This window comes from Ammospiza nelsoni, chromosome 1 (assembly GCF_027579445.1).
Source record: "Ammospiza nelsoni isolate bAmmNel1 chromosome 1, bAmmNel1.pri, whole genome shotgun sequence".
NCBI lineage: Eukaryota > Metazoa > Chordata > Aves > Passeriformes > Passerellidae > Ammospiza > Ammospiza nelsoni.
In genome coordinates, this window is record NC_080633.1 from 130,684,806 (window position 1) to 130,706,665 (window position 21,860).

At 41.1% G+C, this 21,860-nt stretch overlaps 2 protein-coding genes across 3 annotated transcripts in view; one reads left to right on the forward strand and one right to left on the reverse strand.

The window, feature by feature from the left end:
- The first annotated feature begins 1,805 nt into the window (after positions 1–1,805).
- On the forward strand, positions 1,806–7,241 carry LOC132083862 (cytochrome c oxidase subunit 6C). Of its 2 annotated transcripts, none has more exons than XM_059488796.1 (4): positions 1,806–1,914; positions 2,516–2,643; positions 4,174–4,315; positions 7,117–7,241. In XM_059488796.1, the coding sequence occupies exons 1-3, from the start codon at positions 1,848–1,850 to the stop codon at positions 4,300–4,302; spliced, it is 324 nt and encodes a 107-aa protein (XP_059344779.1). In that variant the 5' UTR covers positions 1,806–1,847; the 3' UTR covers positions 4,303–4,315; positions 7,117–7,241. The 2 variants fall into 2 exon arrangements, with proteins under 2 accessions (XP_059344779.1, XP_059344788.1); XM_059488805.1 differs by having other exon boundaries at positions 4,174–4,298.
- A 2,858-nt stretch (positions 7,242–10,099) lies between these two features.
- VPS13B (vacuolar protein sorting 13 homolog B) overlaps positions 10,100–21,860 on the reverse strand; it is a 429,559-nt gene continuing 417,798 nt past the window's right edge. Inside the window, exons 59-62 of the mRNA XM_059490125.1 lie at positions 21,067–21,243; positions 18,531–18,633; positions 17,620–17,869; positions 10,100–12,078 (exon numbers count right to left, since the gene is read on the reverse strand). Of these exons, the coding sequence (XP_059346108.1) occupies positions 11,833–12,078; positions 17,620–17,869; positions 18,531–18,633; positions 21,067–21,243 (776 nt within the window). The 3' untranslated portion in view covers positions 10,100–11,832. The remainder of the gene's footprint in view (positions 12,079–17,619; positions 17,870–18,530; positions 18,634–21,066; positions 21,244–21,860) is intronic.

Below are 21,860 nucleotides of genomic sequence, written 5' to 3' on the forward strand. Positions count from 1 at the left end.
CAGATCCCTCTGGATGGCATCCCTTTCCATCCAGCTTGCTGACCACACCACACATCTTGGAGTGGACAGTGCTGAGGGTGCACTTGATCCCACTGCCCATGCCAGAGACACTAAACAATGCTGGTCCCAAGACTGACCCCTGAGGAGCACCACTTGTGCTCTACACTGGAACATTGAGCTCTTGACCACAACTCTTTGAGTGTAATCATCCAGCCAATTCCTTTGTTCCTCATTCACCAAGTGGTTCATCCACCAAATCCACACCTCTCTAGTTTAGAGACATGGATGCCATGCAGGACTGTGTCAAATGCTTTGCACAAGACCAAGGGGGTGATGTCAGTCACTCATCCCTCACACACCACTGCTGTGACCCTGTTCTAGGAGGCCACCAAATTTGCACAATTTGCCCTCGGTGATACATCTTGCCATTCTTTCTGCATGACATCATTAACATTTGGGGTTTTTGTGTTAGTCCACATGGGAAAAACTCTTAGACAGATATTCTTCATTTTAGTCTCAACTATTGTTACAAACTTTTCTTCAGTTTGAGAGAATGTTGTCCAAATTGCATCTATTCAAACTGCTATTGCAAAGAACATTCTTCCAGCTTGTAGCCACAGCTGTATGATTTCCCTCTGAAATTTTCTACTGACACTTATTTCTTCTTAATTCCATCGTAGAAAAAGCAACTGCTCTTCAGTTTTAAGGGTCCATCTCTCTCATTTGATGTCAGGATCTGCTGGCTTTGGCAAGGGAGAGAAAGGCATGAATGAATGCCTCACTGCACAGGAGGGACTTGTTTTTTCAAGCCAAGAATTTATAGCATTTGGTGAAAATCTCACAGAGACTCCCCAGGAATACAGATGACAATTCCACGTGCAGGTGGTGATTAAGTGGAAGTCACAGGCAAAGCATATGTTCCTCATTTTCAAGCAAGGAACAAAATGTCTAAGGGACATCTAGAAAGGATTACAAATGGCTTCATTTCTTTCTAGGCTTGGCCAATAATTCCTGGCAAACTCTCTGTATAAAGGCCTGAGCCCCTCAGCCTAATAATGTCACCATTCAAGTGGGTGACTTGATTTTCTCCCATGGCTCTCAATAGAATCACAAAATGGTTTGAGCTGGAAGGAATCTTAAAGATAGGAAAAGGGACCTGAAGATGAGGCAGTGTGTGTCCAGGTTGCCAAGAAGACAAGTGGCATCCGGGCCTGCATCAGAAAAGGAGTGGCCAGCAGGACCAGGGCAGGGCGCTGTACTCGGCCCGGTGAGGCCACACCTGCCAACAGTTCTGGGCCCCTCATTCAGGAAGGGCACTGAGGAGCTGGAGGAGTCCAGGGAAGGGCAGCGGAGCTGGGGAAGGCTCTGGAGCCCAAGCCCTGAGCGGAGCAGCTGATGGGGCTGGGGGTGCTCGGCCTGGAGCAAAGGAGGCTCGGCCGGGACCTGAGCGCTCTGCAGAGCCCTGAGAGGAGCCTGAGCCCAGGGGGGTCGGGCGCTTCTCACAGGTAACAAGAACAAGTGACAGCACAAGAAGACATCGCCCCAGGCTGTGCCAGGGGTGGTTGGGGTTGGACATTAGGAAGAATTTCTTCACAGCAAAGATGATTGAACAAACACTGGAATGTGGAGGTGGTGTTGCGTCGTTCCTGGGGCTGTTTAAGGAAAGACTGCACTTGGCACTCTGTGCCAGGTCTGATTGGCGCGGTGCTGTTCGCTCCCAGGCTGGACTCGATGCTCTGGAGTCTTTTCCAATGCAATCCATCCGGCGGTTTGCTCCCACACGCAGCGCGCACTGCGCCCGGCAGGGTTTGACCCGCGCCGCCCGCCGTACGCCGCTGCCGCCGCGCATGCGGAGTAGCGGTGCCGCAGCGGGAGCGAGGCCGGCGGCGCGGAAGGACCTTGGTGCGGAGCGAGGTGAGGCCGCCCCCGCTCCCGCCGCGGCTCCCGCCGCTCCCTCTCCCTCCCCTCATTCCCCTCACTTCCCTCCTCATCCCCATCCCCAGGGCCGCCAGCCGCCGCTCCCCGCTTGGCCGTGGCCCTGCGGCAGCCCCGTGACCTCTGCGCGTCCCCGAGGGTGGCGGAGCCGGGCCCAGCCGTGGCGGCTGCAGCGCGGGGCTGGGGCGCCCTGGGCGCGGGACGCGGTGCGGGGCTGGTCCCAGCCTGTCCCCGGTACTGCTGAGAATGTCTGCTGACATAAACAGCAGGACAGCAGGCCTGGGAGGGGAAGAGCCTGCGGGGAGCGCAGCATTAGTGTGAACAACGAAGGCCAGCCTTGATTCTACAAATACTGGGTGTAAGGAGTGTAAGAACTTAAACTAGAATCGTGTCATAAATAGGTTGGCTTGAATTTTGTCCCTTAAATGTTCTCATTGGAAGGTCAAACGCACAGGACCACTGTTGCTTATATTGTGAAGAAGATTCTTGCACAATACAAAAAGAATGACCTCTCTGTAGTACCAGAAATTGTTTTAAGCAGAGCTTCTCCCACAGTTCTCTTATTTCTTTTTTCTTTCAGGAAATCCAGTCACCATGTCGGCTGCACTGTTGCCAAAGCCCCAGATGCGGGGCCTTTTGGCCAGGAGGATGAAGTTTCACCTCATTGGGGCATTTGTGGTGTCTATGGGATCTGCAGTTTTGTTCAAGGTGGGCTCTGTGGTCATTCGGTTATAAACTGGGCTCATTGGAATATTTAAAGAATTCATAATATTTTTCTGTTGAGATTGGGTTGAGCTGTTCATCAGAAAGGTTTAGTAATATATTTTTGTAAGCATCTTTCCAAAGCACAAATAAATTTTCCTAATCTTCATTTGCAGAAATGATGTGACTAAGCTGATGTTTCATGCTGTGTGCTCAAGGTCACGCAATTCCTGACAACTGGACCTTGAGTCTCCCAAAATGCTCTTGGCCATTCACAGCTGATGCTCGTTTACCCAAGATCCTTTGTGCTTTGGTCTGCCACAGTTTCTGAGACTTGGGAGAGTTGTCCAAGTCTTGTTTTATTTCTTGATTGACTTCAGGGAACTTGCTCGAAAGCAATTTGGAAAACTCATCCTTCACACTGAAGATATCAGTGTGGGAAAACCTAATGTGGTCTTTCTGTGCTGCTCTGGAGGTGTTGTGTGGAAATGGAGCATTATGTTTCCAGAAAAACACCCTTACAGGTTTGATTTCTGATAAAGATCAGAGCAGTTCTTTATTAAATAATTCTTGGATCTCATACACAAAGCAAACAACACAGTGTGAATTCTTGTGGAAGAGCTGGATCTTGGTTTTCCCCTGTAACTCATGCATATATATTGGCAGCATTCGAGTGCTCAGGAAGTTGTTGACAAAAGTGACAAGAGATGAAGTTAATTTCAGGTTTTTCACAACTTCTCGGAGCCACAAATGCCTGTCAGAAACAATGAGCTCACACATGTACTTAACACATCTGTTGAGAGGTAGACAAGCTTGTTTGTGGTCAGACTTAGAAAATAATTTTTTAGCAGTCTCTGTGTCAGTGCCTTCTTGGCACCCCCATGTTAACACACTGGTAAGGTGGCAGACCAGACTTAGAACAGTAACATGGATCTCAGCAGCCATTGACTTTGTTTCATGTCACATGCTGTTGTACAAATCCACTTCAGAATTTTTTTCAAGCATTTGGGAGCTTTTTGAGTGTATCCCTGTCCTTCAGGTGAATGGGTGTCCAAGAAATGGGAATTGTGGCTTTTTATGTTGGTGACCAGTAAGAGTGGCTTGGCAGTCTTGTAAAATTGTACCAGATGTAGTTGACTTACAGTGTAGCTCAAATGGAGCCCTTCAGTGTAGGATGCCATTTTATCTGGAGTTTGAGTTTTGCAGAGGCACAAAACTTGCCATAATGATATGTTTTGTGTATAAATCCATTAGCAGGGAGGGTGTTGGACACTGGCATCAATACAGATGGAGTGGTTTTGGATTTTGAAAGTATGATGTGCTACCTTTTTTAAGGTTTTCATTCAGACATTTGTTCTCCTGACCAATGATCAGGTAGCCTGACCTGTGGGTTTTAACAGGAACAAAGGAATGTTTAATAATTTGAGCTAAAGGCCTTTTAGATTAATATCTACTGATAGACATTATGGAACTAACAGAAAAAAAATCTGTTCACAAAGCTTTGCAAACTTTGATTTTCTGTGTCTTGCTTTCCAGTTTGCAGTTGCTGAACCCAGGAAACGAGCTTATGCAGACTTCTACAGAAACTATGATCCCATGAAGGACTTTGAAGCCATGAAAGCAGCTGGTGTGCTTGAGAGTGCACCATCCAAGAAGTGTTGGTAAGCTGCACCTGCAGGTAATGAGCCTCACTGCATTGCAACAGGAGTGAGATGATTTCAATGATTTCAGTGACATGGTGTGCTTCTCCTTGGAGGGATCTTCCTTTTTTTTTTTTCAAATTGAAAGGGTTTTGCAAAGAAAAAGGATACAAATTGCACGTAAGAGACCTGGGTAATAAAAATGTGGAGAAACAGGAGAACTGGGCTCTGGGGAATAAAGGCAGGATAGAAGCTCCTGAGTACCTTCTGTGTAATTTGTTTCAGTTGTGGGTACAGGAGACAGAGTGATGATGCCAGGCCTTTGCCCTCCTCACATAACCATGGAGAGGAGACAGAGCTCTAATGTTAAACTCCAAGACTTGCCTGGTTCCACAGTTATGTTCATGCTGTCACATCTTGAACTGCTTAACTTGGGCCTGTCTGTATCTTCTGCTTGCATACTTGTGGTGGTACAGTGAGGGAGAAAATGGAGAGGCTGATTCTCTCTCATAGCATACATCTTAATGTAAGAAACAGAGACAGCTTCTGCATATCACTTTGTATTTTGAAGTTGGTGAGAGAGGGAAATACATCTGTATACACCTATATATATATATATATATATTTTTTTTTTTTTTTTAATCACAGTGGCATACAGCTCTGTGTTCTAATAATCACATTTTTGCCATATTGTATGAAGCTTGAATAGAACTTTGTTCACAATACTCTTTTTTTTAAGCACTTGACACTGCCTTTTTTAGGAAAACTACCCAGATTTGTTCTCCCTTGCTAGTAACACCAGGAAAAAGTCTTGATTTCAGCTGTGTTGTGGTTATTAATAACTGCACTCACTGAGCTGCACAAGCTGATGTGACAACTCAATAGAGTTCCTCCCCCTTTCTTGGTGCAAATTTTTTACATTGAGTTCTCTGCTTCTCCTAAAATGACTTCAGACTAATCTAGAATGATAGTTTTTCATTCTTTTGGAATGTTTTCATATTGTGATCATTACGTGATAATCTGTGGCTTTAATTATCCTGGCCAGCTGGATTTTCTCAGCTTGTTTGCATGAACAATCAAGATTGTATAAAAGATTCGTACTTAACACTGTGAACACTGAATTCTGTTCTATGACAATCTGGAACTATCCGGCTTCTGCTTAGCACAGTTTCTTAAAAAAGTTCAGAGCTCCATGTCTTCTAAAAAATTATCAAAAAAGGCAAAAAGTCCTTGTGTCAGTCTCAGCTTTTGACAGTGGGTTGTTTTTTTGTTTTTTCTTTGTGAGAGTGGGATGCTGCTGTTCTTTAGCCATGACTGCAACAAATCTAAATAATGAAATTATAAATTTACCTAGTTTAAATCTTGGTAATTCTGCTTCTGATTCAGTCCTCTGGCTGTCTTATAGTCACTTTTAAACTTCTTTATATACTGGAATTGCATCCTTTAGTCAGGTGGCCTTCATCAGTGTATTCTGAAGGGCCATCTGGTGGTAAAATAATTTCAAACAAACATTGTCAACAAGGATGCATGTTGAACATTTAATTCAAATCATGAGCAGGATTTATTCCTGTACAAATAGAGCTCCACTCTCAGCCTGTGTTCCCACTGGCAGCTTTAAAAAAAATTGCACATCATGTGCACCTGTTAAAATTAAATGTTTCCTAAACAATTTTTCCATTTCTTAATTGTACTGACTCCAAAGAAAACATGGGAGAGAAATAGTCTTTTGCGATTTTGTTTGAATTGATGATGTTTCTTATTCCTTAGCCTGTTTATAAAAGAACAGATATTTTTTCACTCTTTCGTAGTGGAAAGAGGTTGGGTTTTTTTGTGCCTGCACATGAATACAAAAGTAGAAGAAAGGGAAAACAATGCCAGTGTTTCAAATGTTCTGTAAAGGCTGTAAAAAAAGGACAAGTACCCAGAACAGATGGAAGACATTTTTGTTTGCCTCAGAAGTTTAAATTTTAGCTATTTTGAATTTTTAGCCATTTTTGGTGTAGTTACCTAAAGGATACAGTGATCATGCACAGTCTGCATCTCCCAGTTTACTGCAGTATGTCCTGTATGTGGCAGTAAATGCAGTGGCTTAACCTCACTGAGCACTCTCTGTGGAACCAGTCCTTAGCCCCAGAATTGAGGAGGGGGTTGGGTGGGCAGGAAGGAGTTCATTAGTTATGGTGGGAGCATGGCATTCTACACCAAGTTTGTTCCTGCTGGGCATGGAGGCACTTTGGCACCTCCCTGTGAATTCACACTTCTCCATCTGCTTGGATGTCCACAGACTCTGGTGGTGATACTGACAGTGGAAATTGAGGTATAAGTGTGAGGAGTATCTGGCATCTGCTGTGTGCTCAGCCATGGGATGAATGGGGAAGCTCAGAGTTTGGTGCTAACCACTTTCAAGACTCTTGTCATGGAACACAGCTGGTCTTGGATTGTGTTCAGTATAATGGGGAGAAGCAATTTGAATTTGGTTTTCTTCCTTCCTTGGTAGGCTGCCTGCACCACTTGTTTCCTCTCTGGCTTCTCTCCGAAAGCTGCATTCCTTTCTCCTGCAGACCCTCAGCAAGACTGATTCAGTTACCAGTGCAGCATATATAGTGAATCTGATGTGCTGTGCAGTGTTGTTCCAGCTCTTGATTTGTTCCATGTTTCACTTCTGTTTGCCACATGAAGGGTGTGTGAAACTTCAAGCTCAGGAAATAACGGGGAATTCCTCTAGACTAAACTACCACATAAACATTTCTCTGCTGCTTTGCATTTGTACATACTGATATGTTCACTTAGAGCATGAAGTTTGTCCATCATAACTTAATGGGCTTTTTTTATCTTGCAGATTCCCTTGCATTTCAAGAAGACTTGATGATTGAACCTTGTTTGTTCACTGAAGTGTAAAGTGCAATGCGCCACAGTGCATGGCACACTAATGCAGCTCAATAAATAAAATACATATGTCAGTGACATTTAGTTCTCTTCATTAATGTAGAAATACTTAAAGGCTCAGGTACTGGGTGGGTGGAAGGAGGGGTGGAAAGTCTTCAGAACTTGCCCAAGATGACAAAGTCTATCTTTCCTCCAGGAATTATTTGCATCTCTCTTTTGGCCAAATTCCACATTTGATAGCACAGTATATGCTTAAGCAGTGACAACTAGTTTGTCCCAGCTGTTTATGGGAATGTGTGAGAGGACAGATGTTGCAGGAAGGGAGAGGATGGATTTCTGGAGGGGTCTGTGTTACCTCTGGCTTCACAAGGTGAGCTGACCTTGAGATGAAAGAATTTGGCTAGAAATTCTGGAAATACATCAGCCAACCTTTTTGTCTTTTTCTGCTGTCACCGCTGTTTTGTCTTCCTTACATCAGCAGACTGTTACAGCAAGACTTACAGACTCTGCAAATGCCCATTCTTACACATGGTATATTAGTTACTCTAATTGGAAAATTACTCCAAACTGCAGGCATGTTCCCATCTAATTGATGTACAAGAGGGAAGGGGGTACAGGCAGACAAAGTAAATATTGTATTATGGTAATAAAAATCTTGGTATGCTGCTTTTAGACATGTATCATCTTTTTAATATCTGGAAGTAGTCAGCTAAGCATAGTTTGGATCCCTGCTACATTCTATGCAGTCTGAGGCACGATGCTCTGTCTTGGGCCATGATAACCTGTCAGTGAGAACAGGCTTTGTCATTGCCTCTTGCTCAGGATGAAGAAGGTACTAGAACTGCAGCTTTTGTTTGCTAAATGTGGATACTTAAGAGAGCAGGCAAAAGCTGACTGCATGAAAGGAAGGAAGTCTTTGTATGAAGCAGCATGACAAATTAGGCCATCTGTGTTGTATTTGAAGGTCTTCGGTTCAAATCCTGTTTGGAATAACTCTTATTATTTTACATGGATCATTAACTACTTAACACTTAATAGGTATCCTTGAACAACATTTGGACTAATGAAAGCACATAAGTAATGTATGTGATCCAGGAGATTTTATAGAGCAACATGGGATTTTCTTTAAACTTCCCATGCAGACAGTGCTTCCTTTAAGCAAAGAAAGAATTTGACATTAGTGATGCTGGGGCAACCATCTAGTAATCAAAATACCCCAGCTCCTATAAATGTAAACCAGAGCTTAACAATAGCAAATGATAGCCATTTATCTTCCCAATGTATAGTATAAACAGTGTATGCCATTAAGTACTGACTAACATTTTCTCAGGCCTGTCTGCAGGTTTAAATAGCCAGAGGTCTTCAGTCTTACTGACAGCTTCAGAGGCAAAGAAACTTGCTACTGCCAGGTGTGCAGGTTAATAGACATGATTCCCTTGTCAGTCTAGGCCCTGTATTCCTCACAGTTGCTATGAATTAATTTACTGTTAAATTCTTAGTTTCCTTTAAACTGTTGCAGCCAGCAGCAGTTATTGCAGTCTGTGTTCCTTCAGCTACCAGCTCATGTGATTTAAAGAAATGAGAGTTTTGTGACTGAAGGCAATTTTTGACAGATAGAGCAAGCCCAGGGATGTCTCTGGCTAAATGTATTTAACAAAGGAAGCTGAGTTCTAACTTCTGTGGCTGTGCTTTGAGAGTCTGCAGGCTGCAGTTGTTGCTTTCTGGATGCAGTCTGGTTGCACACTGAATACAAGGCAAGTACTTCCCTTAAGCAGGCAATGCCGACCATCCCACAGCCTGCTTTCCTCTGGAGTAGGAAGGGAGTGCAAAGCTGGATACCTCACCTGCTTTGCTGAAATCAGCACCAACCTACCAGGTTTCCTTTTTTTTTCTTAATTAATTTTTTTTTCCTTTGCCAGCAAGAGTTCAGCTAATTCTATCATACAAAGAATTGGAGTGGGACACAGCATAGTACAAGACCTATGAATCAGACCCCAATCAGTTGCTTGTTACAGGGCATTCTGTTTCTAGGAGATGCAGAGCTGAAAAACATGCTTGGCTCTCTTGGAGATTACCCCAAGTGTCTGAAGGTTTTTGCTATATTTATGTATGAAATGATATATAAAAAGGAATTATTTGACCTAAACTGCTTTGGGAAAGGTCTTGCCTGACTATGGCTTCAAATTTTTTGGCTAGCTTACTTTATTCTGGAGTGTTTGAGGAGTGATTGATTGTTCTGGAAGCAAACTAAAAAGACAGATTTGAAGTTGTGAGCTCTCCAGGTCTAAAGAGCGTTATGAGAGTAGGCATGTTTTAAGAGTACACATTGCACTGCTTTAGCAGCTAAGTACAGGCAGCTGCTCTTTGGACAACTTTGTTTTCATAGTTCACACAGCTCATATGTAGGAGAAGTTGATTTATGTGCCGTCCCCGCTCGTTTCCATACATGTGGTCAGAAGGGGGAGAAAGAACCTGCCTAATGCAGTAAAGATGCAGCTCTATTCACTGAAGAAAAGTGTAATTTAAGCAAGTGTTTATTCCAGGAGAATGTAATTCAGGAAAAACACAAATGAATCTTAAAAAAATGGCTGAAATCTACAAACTTTTAGAAATGAAACTGCTGTTCCTCATTTTATACAGGTGTGTTTGCATCCCCTTGGCTTGTCTGTGTACTCCATAAATAAGGAACAGATTAGTCTAATTGAAATGGTGAGTACAGTGCTGTTTTGATTCAGTTAGTCACAAAAGCATAAAACTTTTCAGCACACGTTTTTGGCAAGCTAGTCACCAGTTTTTACTTCCAAAGTATTGTCACGATCTATTGCATTTTCTGGTACACTACAAAGTCCAGTGACCAACTGGATCTAATGGGGCCCTCATGAAGCTTATACATCTACATCTTGTAACCAAATGAATAAACAGCTCACAAGAACAAGTATTACAGGAATAGCTTTATTATCTTTAAACAATTTAATTATATTACAATTTATCCATCAATATGCAAAATTAGAAGTATTAAACAACTTCCATAAAATACTCAGGAATGAAGCACATGTGTGTATATACATATACATTTTTAAACAGTGTTATTTAAACAGTGACTAAGTTACTAAATCATTGGATGAAATGTTCATAATGGATGAGCTTATTTCACAGTCAGAAAAGGACAATGCAGACCCCAGCCTCCTTTATTCTTAGTAGATGAGACACAGCTTTTAGGAATATCTTTTAACAAAACAGAACTCAAGAGAAAAACATTGCAGTTACTACATTCTTATTTACTGTGCATTTGGTCATATCAAGTATGCATAGAAGTTATTAGCTATAAAGCATATGCGCCAAATGGTGATCACATTTTATTCCAGTTTTGGACTCCAATTCCAGCCATGTTCAGGAATCTCCACACATAATTCATTTTGGTAAGCATATAGAAAAAGAGAGAAAAGTTAACAAGCATAGCTGAAAACCAAGTAAGCTTTTGGTTTTAAAATGAAACTGCCATAGCCAAATTTGGTGTATAAAGTCATCTAACTGTGCCCAGGGACTGATTTCTTGTCTACTACAAGAAATGCAGGTGTTTAACATATATTTGTTAGTGTATTGTGATGGCATCATTAACTGTTAATGTAGTTGGTGCCTGTGGGTCCATAGTTTTCAATCAACTTAAAAAAATCTCATTTGGCTTAGTACATATTTGAAAGGCCACATTTTTTTATCAGTTGGAAGATGATAAGCATAAAATGAATTAGGGCTGAAGGGAGCAGATACAATGTAGTGGTGGCAGATCAGAAATGAGCAAGACCCCACAAGGTGTACTTAGCACCTGCACATCTGGGTTACATTGAGCTTGGAGATTTTAAGGAGACAGCTCTGTTTCTTCAGTTTTTGAACTGCATGTTACTGGCTTCCAGTTAATGAGCAGACAACGCACAGTCATACATACATTGAAAGTACTTCTGAAAATTTGATGGTGGATAAAATAAAGTTTCTGTATACAGACAGTTTTAAAAATAAAGTAATGTTGTAGTTCATGTTTTGTTCTCCAAACCACACAAAGGCACTAGTTTACATTATGGACTAATGTCCTGCAGAACTTCAGTCAAATAAAGGAAGCTATTTTAAGGTTAAAGTGGTGCTAAAACCCAGCTGTCACTAGTAACTTAAAACAGCCACACTGGGTTTAGTGGGGGAAAATGCTTTGCCTCAGGACGCACATGTTGGGGGAGTGTGGGTGTGGGGGGAAAGGCTCAGCCTTGAGCAAGTTTTTACAGCTGAGTTATAAACCTGGTTTATAACAGAAACTGGCAGACCCTAAAATAAGATATAGAGGTATTGATACACATTTCTGTGTGTGGTAAAAACGTCCGTATGCACGTAATTTTCCCCCATTCTCTTAATTTTTGGTTACTGAAAAGAAAAAGGATTTTGATTAAGCTGTAGTCCAAGGCTGTTCCTTCTCACTTTATTCGTTTGCCAGAACACTTTCCTTCCAGCACTAGTATTTTGGCTAGGAAGCAGGAATGTTGTCAAGATTAGAAAAGCTATTGGGCTTTGTTATCAATTTCTACCTCCTCAGAAATTACATGCATCTCTACTTGATGTAGGTTACTGCAGAGAAAGCACCGCTTTCAAACTGGTACGGCATTACTACACACACCAGAAATAACTCTTAATTAAATCCTTTCCTCAAGGCTTTATTTTTCACCATGGTGAATTTGCTAATGAACACCTGGGCAAAATTGGGATCAACTACATACTGATAGGTCTTTGTTATAGTCAGGGGCTGCTCAGCAGCCAGGGCTGGCGGGGCCGGCGCTGCGGCGGTGCTGGCGGCGAGGTGGCAGGAGGCCTTGGTGATGTACTCCACCAGGCGGCTGTACTGCTGCTCCGACAGCCTCTCCCTGGCGCCCTCGGCCTGCAGGCAGATAGGGTACAACAGTCACCGAGGGTCTGACAGCAACTGAGCTGAGCAGCAAGGACAAGAACTTCCACATTTCGCTGATAAAAGTCTTCCTGCATCAAATCTTAAATAATTTAAAGGATTTTTTAAATCATGAATGTTCTCCCATAGTTGAGTCCTTGGTGAATTAGTCCTCTCCTCTGCTGTTTTGGACTTCTGAGAAGCTCTAACTCTGACACAGAAAATTTAAGGAGTATCTTTTGAGAATTGGTCAAGAGTAGAACTTTACAACAGATCAACTCCTTGTATTGAAATCCCTTTTAGAATGGAAATCCCTTTTAGAAAAATGTCAGTAGCTCTTGGCAAGGCTTATCATACAGAAATTCTATTTAGCTAAAATATTTCAGTCTTTTTTAACTTGCTTAATTTAAAATCAGGACTAGAAGCTACTTTCCAGGTGAATGTTCTATGGCAGGATATATCCATCTGCTTCTGGCAACAAAACTCATCCACACAAGGACATTTTTCTAAACAAAAAGGTTTTACTAAAGATGATTTAGGCATTTTGTTTCTGGAAAAAATATTAAGGGATCTGTGTTTTGCAGGCTGAAATAGGTAGAGGTTGTTTAAGATCCTAGCAAGAGGAATGCAAGTGACCTACCCTAGCAGGAAAAAATACAGTAGAGCAAATACTGTAATCTGTCATATGGTTGCAACCAGATAAACTATTATCCAGAAAAGCTATGGGCAAACCTGGCTTTGGAAGATCAATCTGCTGTGCCCTTGTTTTTGAAGTTGAGGCTGACTGTGACTAGCTTGAAAAGGGAAGGCAAACAAGCAGACATCAAGCTGGTTGCATGGCCTCAAAAAAACTGTATTTCAGAAATCCCACCGTGGATACTACAGTAGTATGACAAGCTAAGCCATTCAGAACAGAAGTTACTTCCAAAATATTATAATGAAGAAAAAGGCAGCAGCTCTAACAGGGCTAGGGTTTGATGCTTCCTTATTTTAGACTTGGAGAATTGCTGACCAGTTTAATTTTTATAGGATTTAAAATTTCCTTGCTGAACATCATGCTAAGGATTTAAAGACTGCTATCTTCTGCCTGTATTTCAGGGAGTTTTACAGGTCTTGCTAGATAGAATGATACTTTCAAACAGTGCCATTAGATTCACTTCAACATCCACAATCAGTATCCTGTCATGTCTCTGGACTGCAAGACTCATTTAAATACTCTGCTGCTTATTTGAAGAAAGAATTAATCTGATTGATAGATGGTGACAGGTGTCACATTCACATGAAAAAGTCCCCTCTTTTTTTTTTTTACTATGCCTTTGGAGATGGATTTGCTGCTCAGCAAGTAGAAACACTCCTGTTTTCAATCATCATCACAAAATTGCTAAAGGAAGCAGGCTCATGAACAAGCTCAGAAGTTTAAGGTTGAAGCCTATGCCTAGAAACAGCAGAAATGATGAAATGGGCAGAGGAAAGGGTTGTTTCCATGAATGACCTTAAGGCAGGGAAAAATCAGAAGGCAGACTGCTGCAGCAGACTCCAGCTAACAGTGGAGAATGGTGTCTGAACCACGACTTTGGTCTGGTGGCTCAGTGAAAGTATCTCAGCAGTCAGTCTGTTACAGCAGTTGAAAGGAGAGAAATATGCTGAAGTACCACCTTTGTAAACTGGATTTTAAGTTACAGGGTAAATTTTGGATGTAGGTGGCTTCATATTTTTTCCTCATTTCTCCTAGGGAGGTAAGCCCAGGGACAGCTGGGTTCTGCCTCCACATTGTCCAGAAGATCCTGCTTACCAAAGGAGATGGAAATGGTGCTGGTATCCCACTCATCTACTTTTGTGAACACATTCTTCATTAAGCCCCAGGCCATTTTCCACAGATACAGCATAATTATGCAGAAGGAAATATTAACTATGGTTGGATGGTCTTCCAAAGTAACTGGGACCCTGCTTGCTTTTAGATGACTTCATCTGTTAACTGTCTGCTTCTGCAGCCAGTTTCAGTTTGGCTTATATTTTCAAGACAAGAAAAATTTGGAATTGATGTAATTCTACATTTTTTTCCTAAATGGGACCTAAGATTGTCACTAAGTGCCCTCACTTGCTGCTTTGAATATTTATCATGTTGATATCCAGATCACTCAGGGATTCAAAACTTGATTGAGGCTTGCTTAATGTAGCTCCTAGAAGAACATTAGAGATATCATGTCCTTTCATACTGCCAGGCCATACTTTTGGGCTAAGAACTCCAGTATTTTTCTAAAATTCCTCCCATTATGGTTTATAATGAATAAGCCTTCAGCAATTCTAACTCCACAGCAGCTACAACACCTGTGCTGTGCAGTCCAGATGGGTGTAGCACTGATCTACTCCTCTGTGCACACTGATTAAGGAGATCCAGCTCTTTAGGATTATTTTCCATTGCTTTGAGAAATCCAAAGATTACTTTTGAGCTCCAGAGATGGTAACACATAGGAGTATTAAAAAAAAATCTGGAATATCTGAAATTCCAGGGCCCTTCAATTTCTTCTTGTCTTCTTGATGTTATGAGCTATACCAAGAGCAGCTGGAATAGCAGGACTTTTGAGTTTGACATCTGTCTGGAAACAAGCAGTGTCTCAATTACTTTGGAAGATAATCCAAATACAATTAATGCTTCCCTTTCAATAACAAACTTGTCAGTGCCAGAGTTTTTAAGAATCCATCCAGGCTATTCCTGTCCAGATGGATTAACTTATATCTTGTGGAGGCGAACAAGGCATCAGGCAAACCTATTGCTGAAGGAGTCAAAATATGCTCTATAACATCTCTGGTGATTACAGCTGTAGAATAACTCATGTTTTGTTTCTTAACTGTTCCAAGAAGTTGAGGAGAGGGAATGAGAGAAACTGTTTTGGGCAGAGCTGAAACAAAACTTTTGGCAATTGTTTTTGTGAGCGGTAATGCAAAAAAGTCAATTTTTATAGCCTTGAAATTAAATGTTTCAATTTCTTGTATTATTCCTAGTATCTTTGACTAAACTAATCAGAAAAATAGACATAACTTATTGGTAACATTAGTTCTGTTTTGCTAAACTCAAAATAACAATCTGGTTCACCTGACTGGGCATTTTCCAGCTAAAAATTGAGGCCATCTTTGCAAATGCTATCATGCACAGACACTTCAGCTGAGGACACCTTCACTGTAACACAATGGCCTACTATTTTAATACTGAGGAGTTGTGCCTATTTAGGCATCACTCTGCAGCTTAGAGCTGCTCATCTTCAAGTTACAACTTGTTCCTCCTAAGGTTCCTTCTCCTAATCACATCTGAAGACTTTGTAGAAGCTCTTGTCAGGAAGCTGAATGGAAGCTCTGGCTCCCATCAGCACCAGTGCTGCATGTGACACCCAGACCACAAATTCAGCTGCAGAAAGGAAATCACCAAGTATGAGATCTCCCAATCCACTAAAAAACCAACAAATATTAATTACAAAACACTCTATGTAATTACTAAAACTGTATATGAAGCTTTTTGGAATCTTTCATTGTGTAGCTGCCTTAGCTGCCTTAACATAAAAAAATTAAAAATATTTTATTCTCTATTTCTTTCAACTGCTCTTCCTCACAGCACATTTCTTTAAATTTTTACAAGAATTTCAGTATCAGTATCTGTATTCTGAAGGAATGTTTTGCCAGGTCTGTTTTGTACAACATCACTCAACTTTTGCTGTCTTGCCATCACTGACTTGGCTCCACCTGGGACACAGGCACTTTTCCCATACATTTTCACTGTGTTCTCAAGAGGCTGCATCAGCAAAAGAGATGCTGGGCTCAAGGCTTACAGCTCCTAGAGCTGCATTGCTTCACCATTTGAGTAAGACTCCCATATTTCCACCCATAACTTCAGAAAAAAAAATTATGTATTTGGTCCAGTACCTCCAAAGGAGGATGTTATGCACGCACGCGTGTGGGAACATTGGACTCTGCATTTGCCATGCAGGGTTGCTCTGTGCATTCAGGGGCCCCATTTGCCCATAAATCCTACACATTCCCAGCTGTAGCAGCTGTGGGGACCAGAATTAGGCTCCCTGTCCCTCGCCTTCCCTTCTGCCAACCAGGCAGACCCTCTGCACCCTTCATCACCCACTTGCAGCAAGCTGCCCTTCCCCCACAGCAGCAGCCTTCTCCCTACCCCTCGGAAAACCAGATGCAAAGACAACACTCCAATCCAATAAAAAAAGATCTGGGCTGGTGCTAAAGTTAGGATTAGGATAGGGTGAGTGTATCCAGTGCCTTAGGAAAGTGATTTTTCTTCTTCTTCCCTCCAGGTCACTAGCTCTGGACTGAGCAGGACAGTCTGGACTCTGACAGTCTGATGTGTGCCTCCACCAACCACTCAGCACTCAGGGACAAAAAAAGCTGAGCTTTGCTCATTTGCTTCACAATTTAAGTAATCCCTCATGTAGCTTTGTGGTGAGAGAAGGCAACTTCAGTCAACAGTTCTCTGTGAGACTGAGGTTAGTGGAAAGACAATAAATATAAATAGAGAATTCAGCACTAAAGAAAGCTTTTACAAAAATACTCAAGTGCTGTCACGACACAGATGAAGTCCTTGCTGAAATCAACAGCAAAACTCTTCACTGACTTCAGCAAAGTTAGGATTTTACTGAAGGTGCTCCTACTTTTTGTCACACCTTATACTTCAGGGCTTTTATGTGTTCTTTTTTTATATTTGAAACAGAAATTTCTGGTATAGCAGAAAACTATAAACTACCTGGCACACTTTTATAAAAACTGGGACATGCATGTTCGTTTTTGAAATGCTCTCTCATATGACTCTACTTGAGAATTTAATACAATAAACATTGTTTCCCAAAAGTGTAAAAATATAACATTCTTCTGCCATTAAAAGAAGATAATTAATCCAAAAGACCTCAGTATTCAATAGCTTAGACATCTTTCAACATGAAGATGAAGCCTTTATGCTCTTACTGGCAAACACTTGGTGCATCCAATCTCAGAGAGGGACTAATCCAATTTAAAGCTAGCATTTGCAGAAGAAGGATGATCTAAGGAAGTAAATACAGCCAAATAAGACCACTGTGCTAGAAGAGACAAGATAAAAGCACACTGAAAGGAGCACCAGCACCACTGAACTGCTAACAGAATTCCCAGAAGAATAAAAGGAACTGCTTTTGCTGGGACTTTGTAGGCACAGGGTGCAATGCTGACTTGCCAAACAGTGTTCACCTCATGCATATGTAGCCATGAGAACCTTTTCAGAAAAGAGGTGACACTTACCAAGAACTCAGACTTCCTCTACTTTCTCCCTCAGAAAATTTCTGTCATACATATGGTACATCACAATCAATAAGAGAACAGAAGGGAGGAGACACATTCACCCAAAAGGAATCACAGCCAACTAGAAGAGGCAAATCTCCTGGTCTGGCACTTCAGCCTCTGGCCTCCCAGCCCAGAGGTGAGTATTCCCACTGCCAAAAGCACCAGCATCAGTGTAACTTCGTCATTGAATGGAAAAGGTACTCAAGTCTTTACCTCCAAGTCAGAAGGCACTCTCTGTTGTTTTAGCTGCACCTTCAGCAGATCTTTTTGCTGATCATCTTCCAGACAATCGATTTCAGTCACGGGGAAGGCCTGCTGCTGCGTGTCTTCACTGATGCTCACGACAAAGAGCACCTCTGAGGTGAGCAGCAAGCAGCCTTCATGCTGCTGGCCCGATCCGCTCACAATCATGACATCTAAGGCCATATGAACCTCTGGCCTTCCCAGAGATTGCAGCATTTTCCTGCATTATCAGGTTAAAAAAGGACAAATAAAAGACAAAAAAAGAACTAGTTAGAGCATTGGATCCTCCAGGACTTATTCTGATCTCTGTTTTTACTTAAGCCTGTAGCTATCACATATGGATGTAAAATAAGCCAGGGAGTGTACTCCAAAACTCCATTACTGAAAGATCTAAGACTTCAGATTTAAAGAATGAATGTGAAATTGTTACTTATCAAAACCCCTCAATCACTCACCACAGAATTGGCCTAATATCTGTGCTAGGTTAGCCTATTTCCCATCCTATTTCCTTGATAATAGAAAAATTACCCTGAGAAGTGGCTCAGAAATTCAGTGCAGAAAATAAAACTATCTTCACTAACAGCTGTTTCTGGAGATGTGCAGTGTTTTTCTTGGGCTCAGTGCAATGATAAAATAAGTAAGAACTCACTGAATACTATTAAATAAAGATCAGCTCTGTAGTTTCAAAGCTGGATGCAGATCAGCAGCCCATCATTTGCAGATTGGGTTTCTATGCACTACCTTTGTGTTTAGTGTTCCTAAACAAACTGCCATAACTCAGCCTTTGCAAGGGAAGCCTTTCCTGTTAACTTGACCAGAGGCCAGGAGCTATTAATAAACAATGTGGATGTAAAAATGAGCAATTGTCTAAATAATGTTACCAGACATATTTGACGTGGCTGTTTGGAGCCTGCTCAACATGTTGATCATTTGGATGAGAGCGCTGCTTGGGAAGCTGAGAAAGTCCAGCTCCATGCAAAATACCTGCGGGTGAGAGAATTCAGGTTTTTTAGTGGTTGTTTCTACAACGCAGTTACGTGTTGCAGTGATGTCATCTGTTTAAAGCAGTTCATAAAATAGTGCAGATCCAAAATGATGTCACATCTCTGGAAGCTGTAGTGAAGATAATTCATTAAATATTACAATGCAAGAGTTGTGCACTTAACCCCCATGATCTCGCTTTAGCAAGAAACAAAAAAGCCCCACTGTGTGTTCCGTGAATCAGCTCTACACTTGCAATCAAGAGAAGCATAACACTCCTGAGAGCCATCCCTTCAGAGCAGGATCAGACACATCACTTAGGATTTATGTAGAAAAAAATCAAGACCATTGTTAACTTTCTTGCTTAATATTCAAATACTTTCATATATGTGTCACCATTGGTACAAATTAGAAGGCAAGTTTGCCTAGATACTGCATTTAAATGTTCAGTTACTTAATCCAGCTGTTAAACACAGATCCATGTACATTTATGAGATCTCCTGGGGCATCTGGCTTATTGTGAATTCTTCTTAGTGCCAGCACAGAATGGAGACTACAAGCAGCAGTTAAGCAGGTTTCTTAAGAGACTCTCCAGAGCTGAAGATGGTACAGTATGTATGATTTTAGATGGCCTGTAAACATTCAATGATGAGGTATGGTCACCAGAAAGAATGTGTGGGATGCAAAAAAAATTCATAAATTAACTAGTTTTAAAAATTTTTACATGACAGACGTGGAGTAGGTTATGCAGCAAGCACTAGTGTTACATGGTTTGGTGCAAAGTTACTCTTTTACAAATGTACTTCTTTACAAATAAATTAAGAGGTTTTCTTTTGTCTAAGCATTCCAAAGGCATAAGGGTGTCAATAACTTAGATTCCCTCTTACACAATGGATAATAATTTAAACAAAACATCAGCAATGAAAAAAAACCCTTTAATTTTTAGCACACATGTTGATGGTAATACTTAAAAGCAGCATCCCAATTGTAACAGTTGGCTTACCAAGGTTCTCAGCATTATGTGAGTGAAAATGTTATTTACAGATGGAGACAGAGAGAACATGTGTTTATTTCTGTGTGGTCCTCCACCCCTTGGTCTCCCCCAAGAGACACAGTCCCACTTCCAATCCAGTTGTGGGTAAGAGTTACTTGAACTCTTGTGTATTTTCCTCTCACGCACTGTCAACTATTATTGATATAGTTTTATGTTTTTTCCTGGCTAACTCTTTTTGTCATGGTCATGGAAAACATGATGTCTTATATACCATAGTACCATATCTGCAATGAAAACTCATCTACTATGAGTTTCTTGATAAAAACAGCAGCAGAATTAAAACTAGAAATAATAATGTCCTGGGCAGCAAAGCCAACACGGAGACAGCCAACAACAGAAAAAGCCTTCTGATTTTGCTAATATGGTAATATGGGTTTTACACCTATGGGGGGTACAATTCAGGAGAACAGCTATTATTTATGATTATACAAACAAGATAAAGTTGATTTGAAAGAATTCTTATAATTGTTTCATTATTTCTTTTACTAGATGGAATGAGCTGTGGGTGTTGTGGGAAGCATCCTAACCTTAAGCTCTATGAGAACTACTTGTATTTTAGTTAACACATGCATAAATGTTGCTAGTGATTAAAGGCATAAATATTCAAGTTTTTTCTGGTATAATTAGTGAGGTGGAATTATTGACACATTGTCCTTCTATCAGTATCCTGCTTCTTTCCCCTGACTCCCTCCATCTACCATTTCTTCTTAAATATTCAAGCTGAAAGTGATTTATTGATACTGGAGACAATTAAATTAGTGTATTTTGATATTTTTATCTTTTACACTTTTTGTTTGTCCAGAATTGTTCCCATCAATTTGAAAGGATTTAGCACCAGTGCCATTCCCGCTGGAAACCTCACCTCTGGTTGCTCTAAGGTTACCCATGTATCTGAAAACAGGACTGTCTTCTCGTGAAGCTCCAGTTTAAAGGGGATGCTCCTACTACAGGACTCACTTCTTTCTCCCTCTCCCTAACTCACTCTTTGTGTTAGAGATAGCCCAACTCTTTCCCTGCCATAACAAAGCAATCTCAAAATAATGCTCTAATTGGAGATAGTGTTGCTCTAATCCTTTTATGTCAAAAACTATTTTTCAAGCACATATGTTTCTGTAACTAATTCTACTGTATTCCAAGAATTACTTCATGCTTTCTGCATTCTCTGTTTCTGTGGCTGTGCATCGCTGATCAGTAACACAAGAGAGAAGCACAACACTATGGCGTTTCAGAAAAGCAGCAGAGCATTTGTAACTACTTAGCCGTGGCATTTCTAAACCTTTCTCTAAGTCACACAATACTGAGCTGGATAAATAAGACATAGCAGGTTGTATCTGAATAACATTTTAAAATTTAAATGGAGGTGTTGGAAATATGAAACTCACCGTAACCTGTCTGGGAGACGAGCTCAGCTGCCCCTCCAATGGGCTTTGTGAAGACGCCCATGATTCCCTTCCCCACACCCGAGATGACCCCTCTGGCTTTATGCCCAGCAGAAGCTTGGGCCTCAGATACCCGCTGAAAATTCCGCATCGGCTGATCCACAATCCCAGCAATTGCACCTGAAAAAACAAGAGTCTCCAGTAAGTGGTGAAGATAAATATTCTGGAATAAGAGGAAATCTTACTACTGGACCTGAATATTGGTTTGATTCAAGACTGTACCCCATTCTTATACAGCTATTTAGCATTTGACCAATTAGGTAAACACTATCTTAGCTTCGGTTAAGATCTAACCTTTTTTTTTTTAACATTTAGATCACCTAACCTTACAGTATGTTTTCCTCTTTTGACTACTAATGCTAAATGCTTCTGCTGAATTAAGTTAGTTTGGCTCATTCTGTGTCATAATGAGCATTCTGAAAATGCTGGGCTAGGAATAAAATCCTCCAGTTTTAGACAGCTAGAGCTGCTATGGAAATGAGATTTTCACGTAAGTGCAAGATTGACTTCATGAGAATAAAAACTGTTTGTATTCAATACATCATTTTTATATCCTCTTCCACTGCCAGAAATGTTCATAAGCTAATGCAACTTTTGATATATGACTAAGATTAGCAGAATTAGACTTTGAGACTTTTTGTTACTTTTTTTGTGAAAACCATCGTATTTTACTTTAATGTGCATGGGTCAAACTTTTACAAGTGACATAGTGACCTTCCCAGCTTTTAGTATCAACA

Bases quoted from the DNA above. Each gene is read 5' to 3' on its own strand.
- LOC132083862 (XM_059488796.1), top strand. From the start codon at position 1,848: ATGCGGAGTAGCGGTGCCGCAGCGGGAGCGAGGCCGGCGGCGCGGAAG. The intron at 1,915-2,515 runs GTGAGGCCGCCC...TTTTTCTTTCAG, and splicing joins GGACCTTGGTGCGGAGCGAG to GAAATCCAGTCACCATGTCG. The intron at 2,644-4,173 runs GTGGGCTCTGTG...CTTGCTTTCCAG, and splicing joins GATCTGCAGTTTTGTTCAAG to TTTGCAGTTGCTGAACCCAG.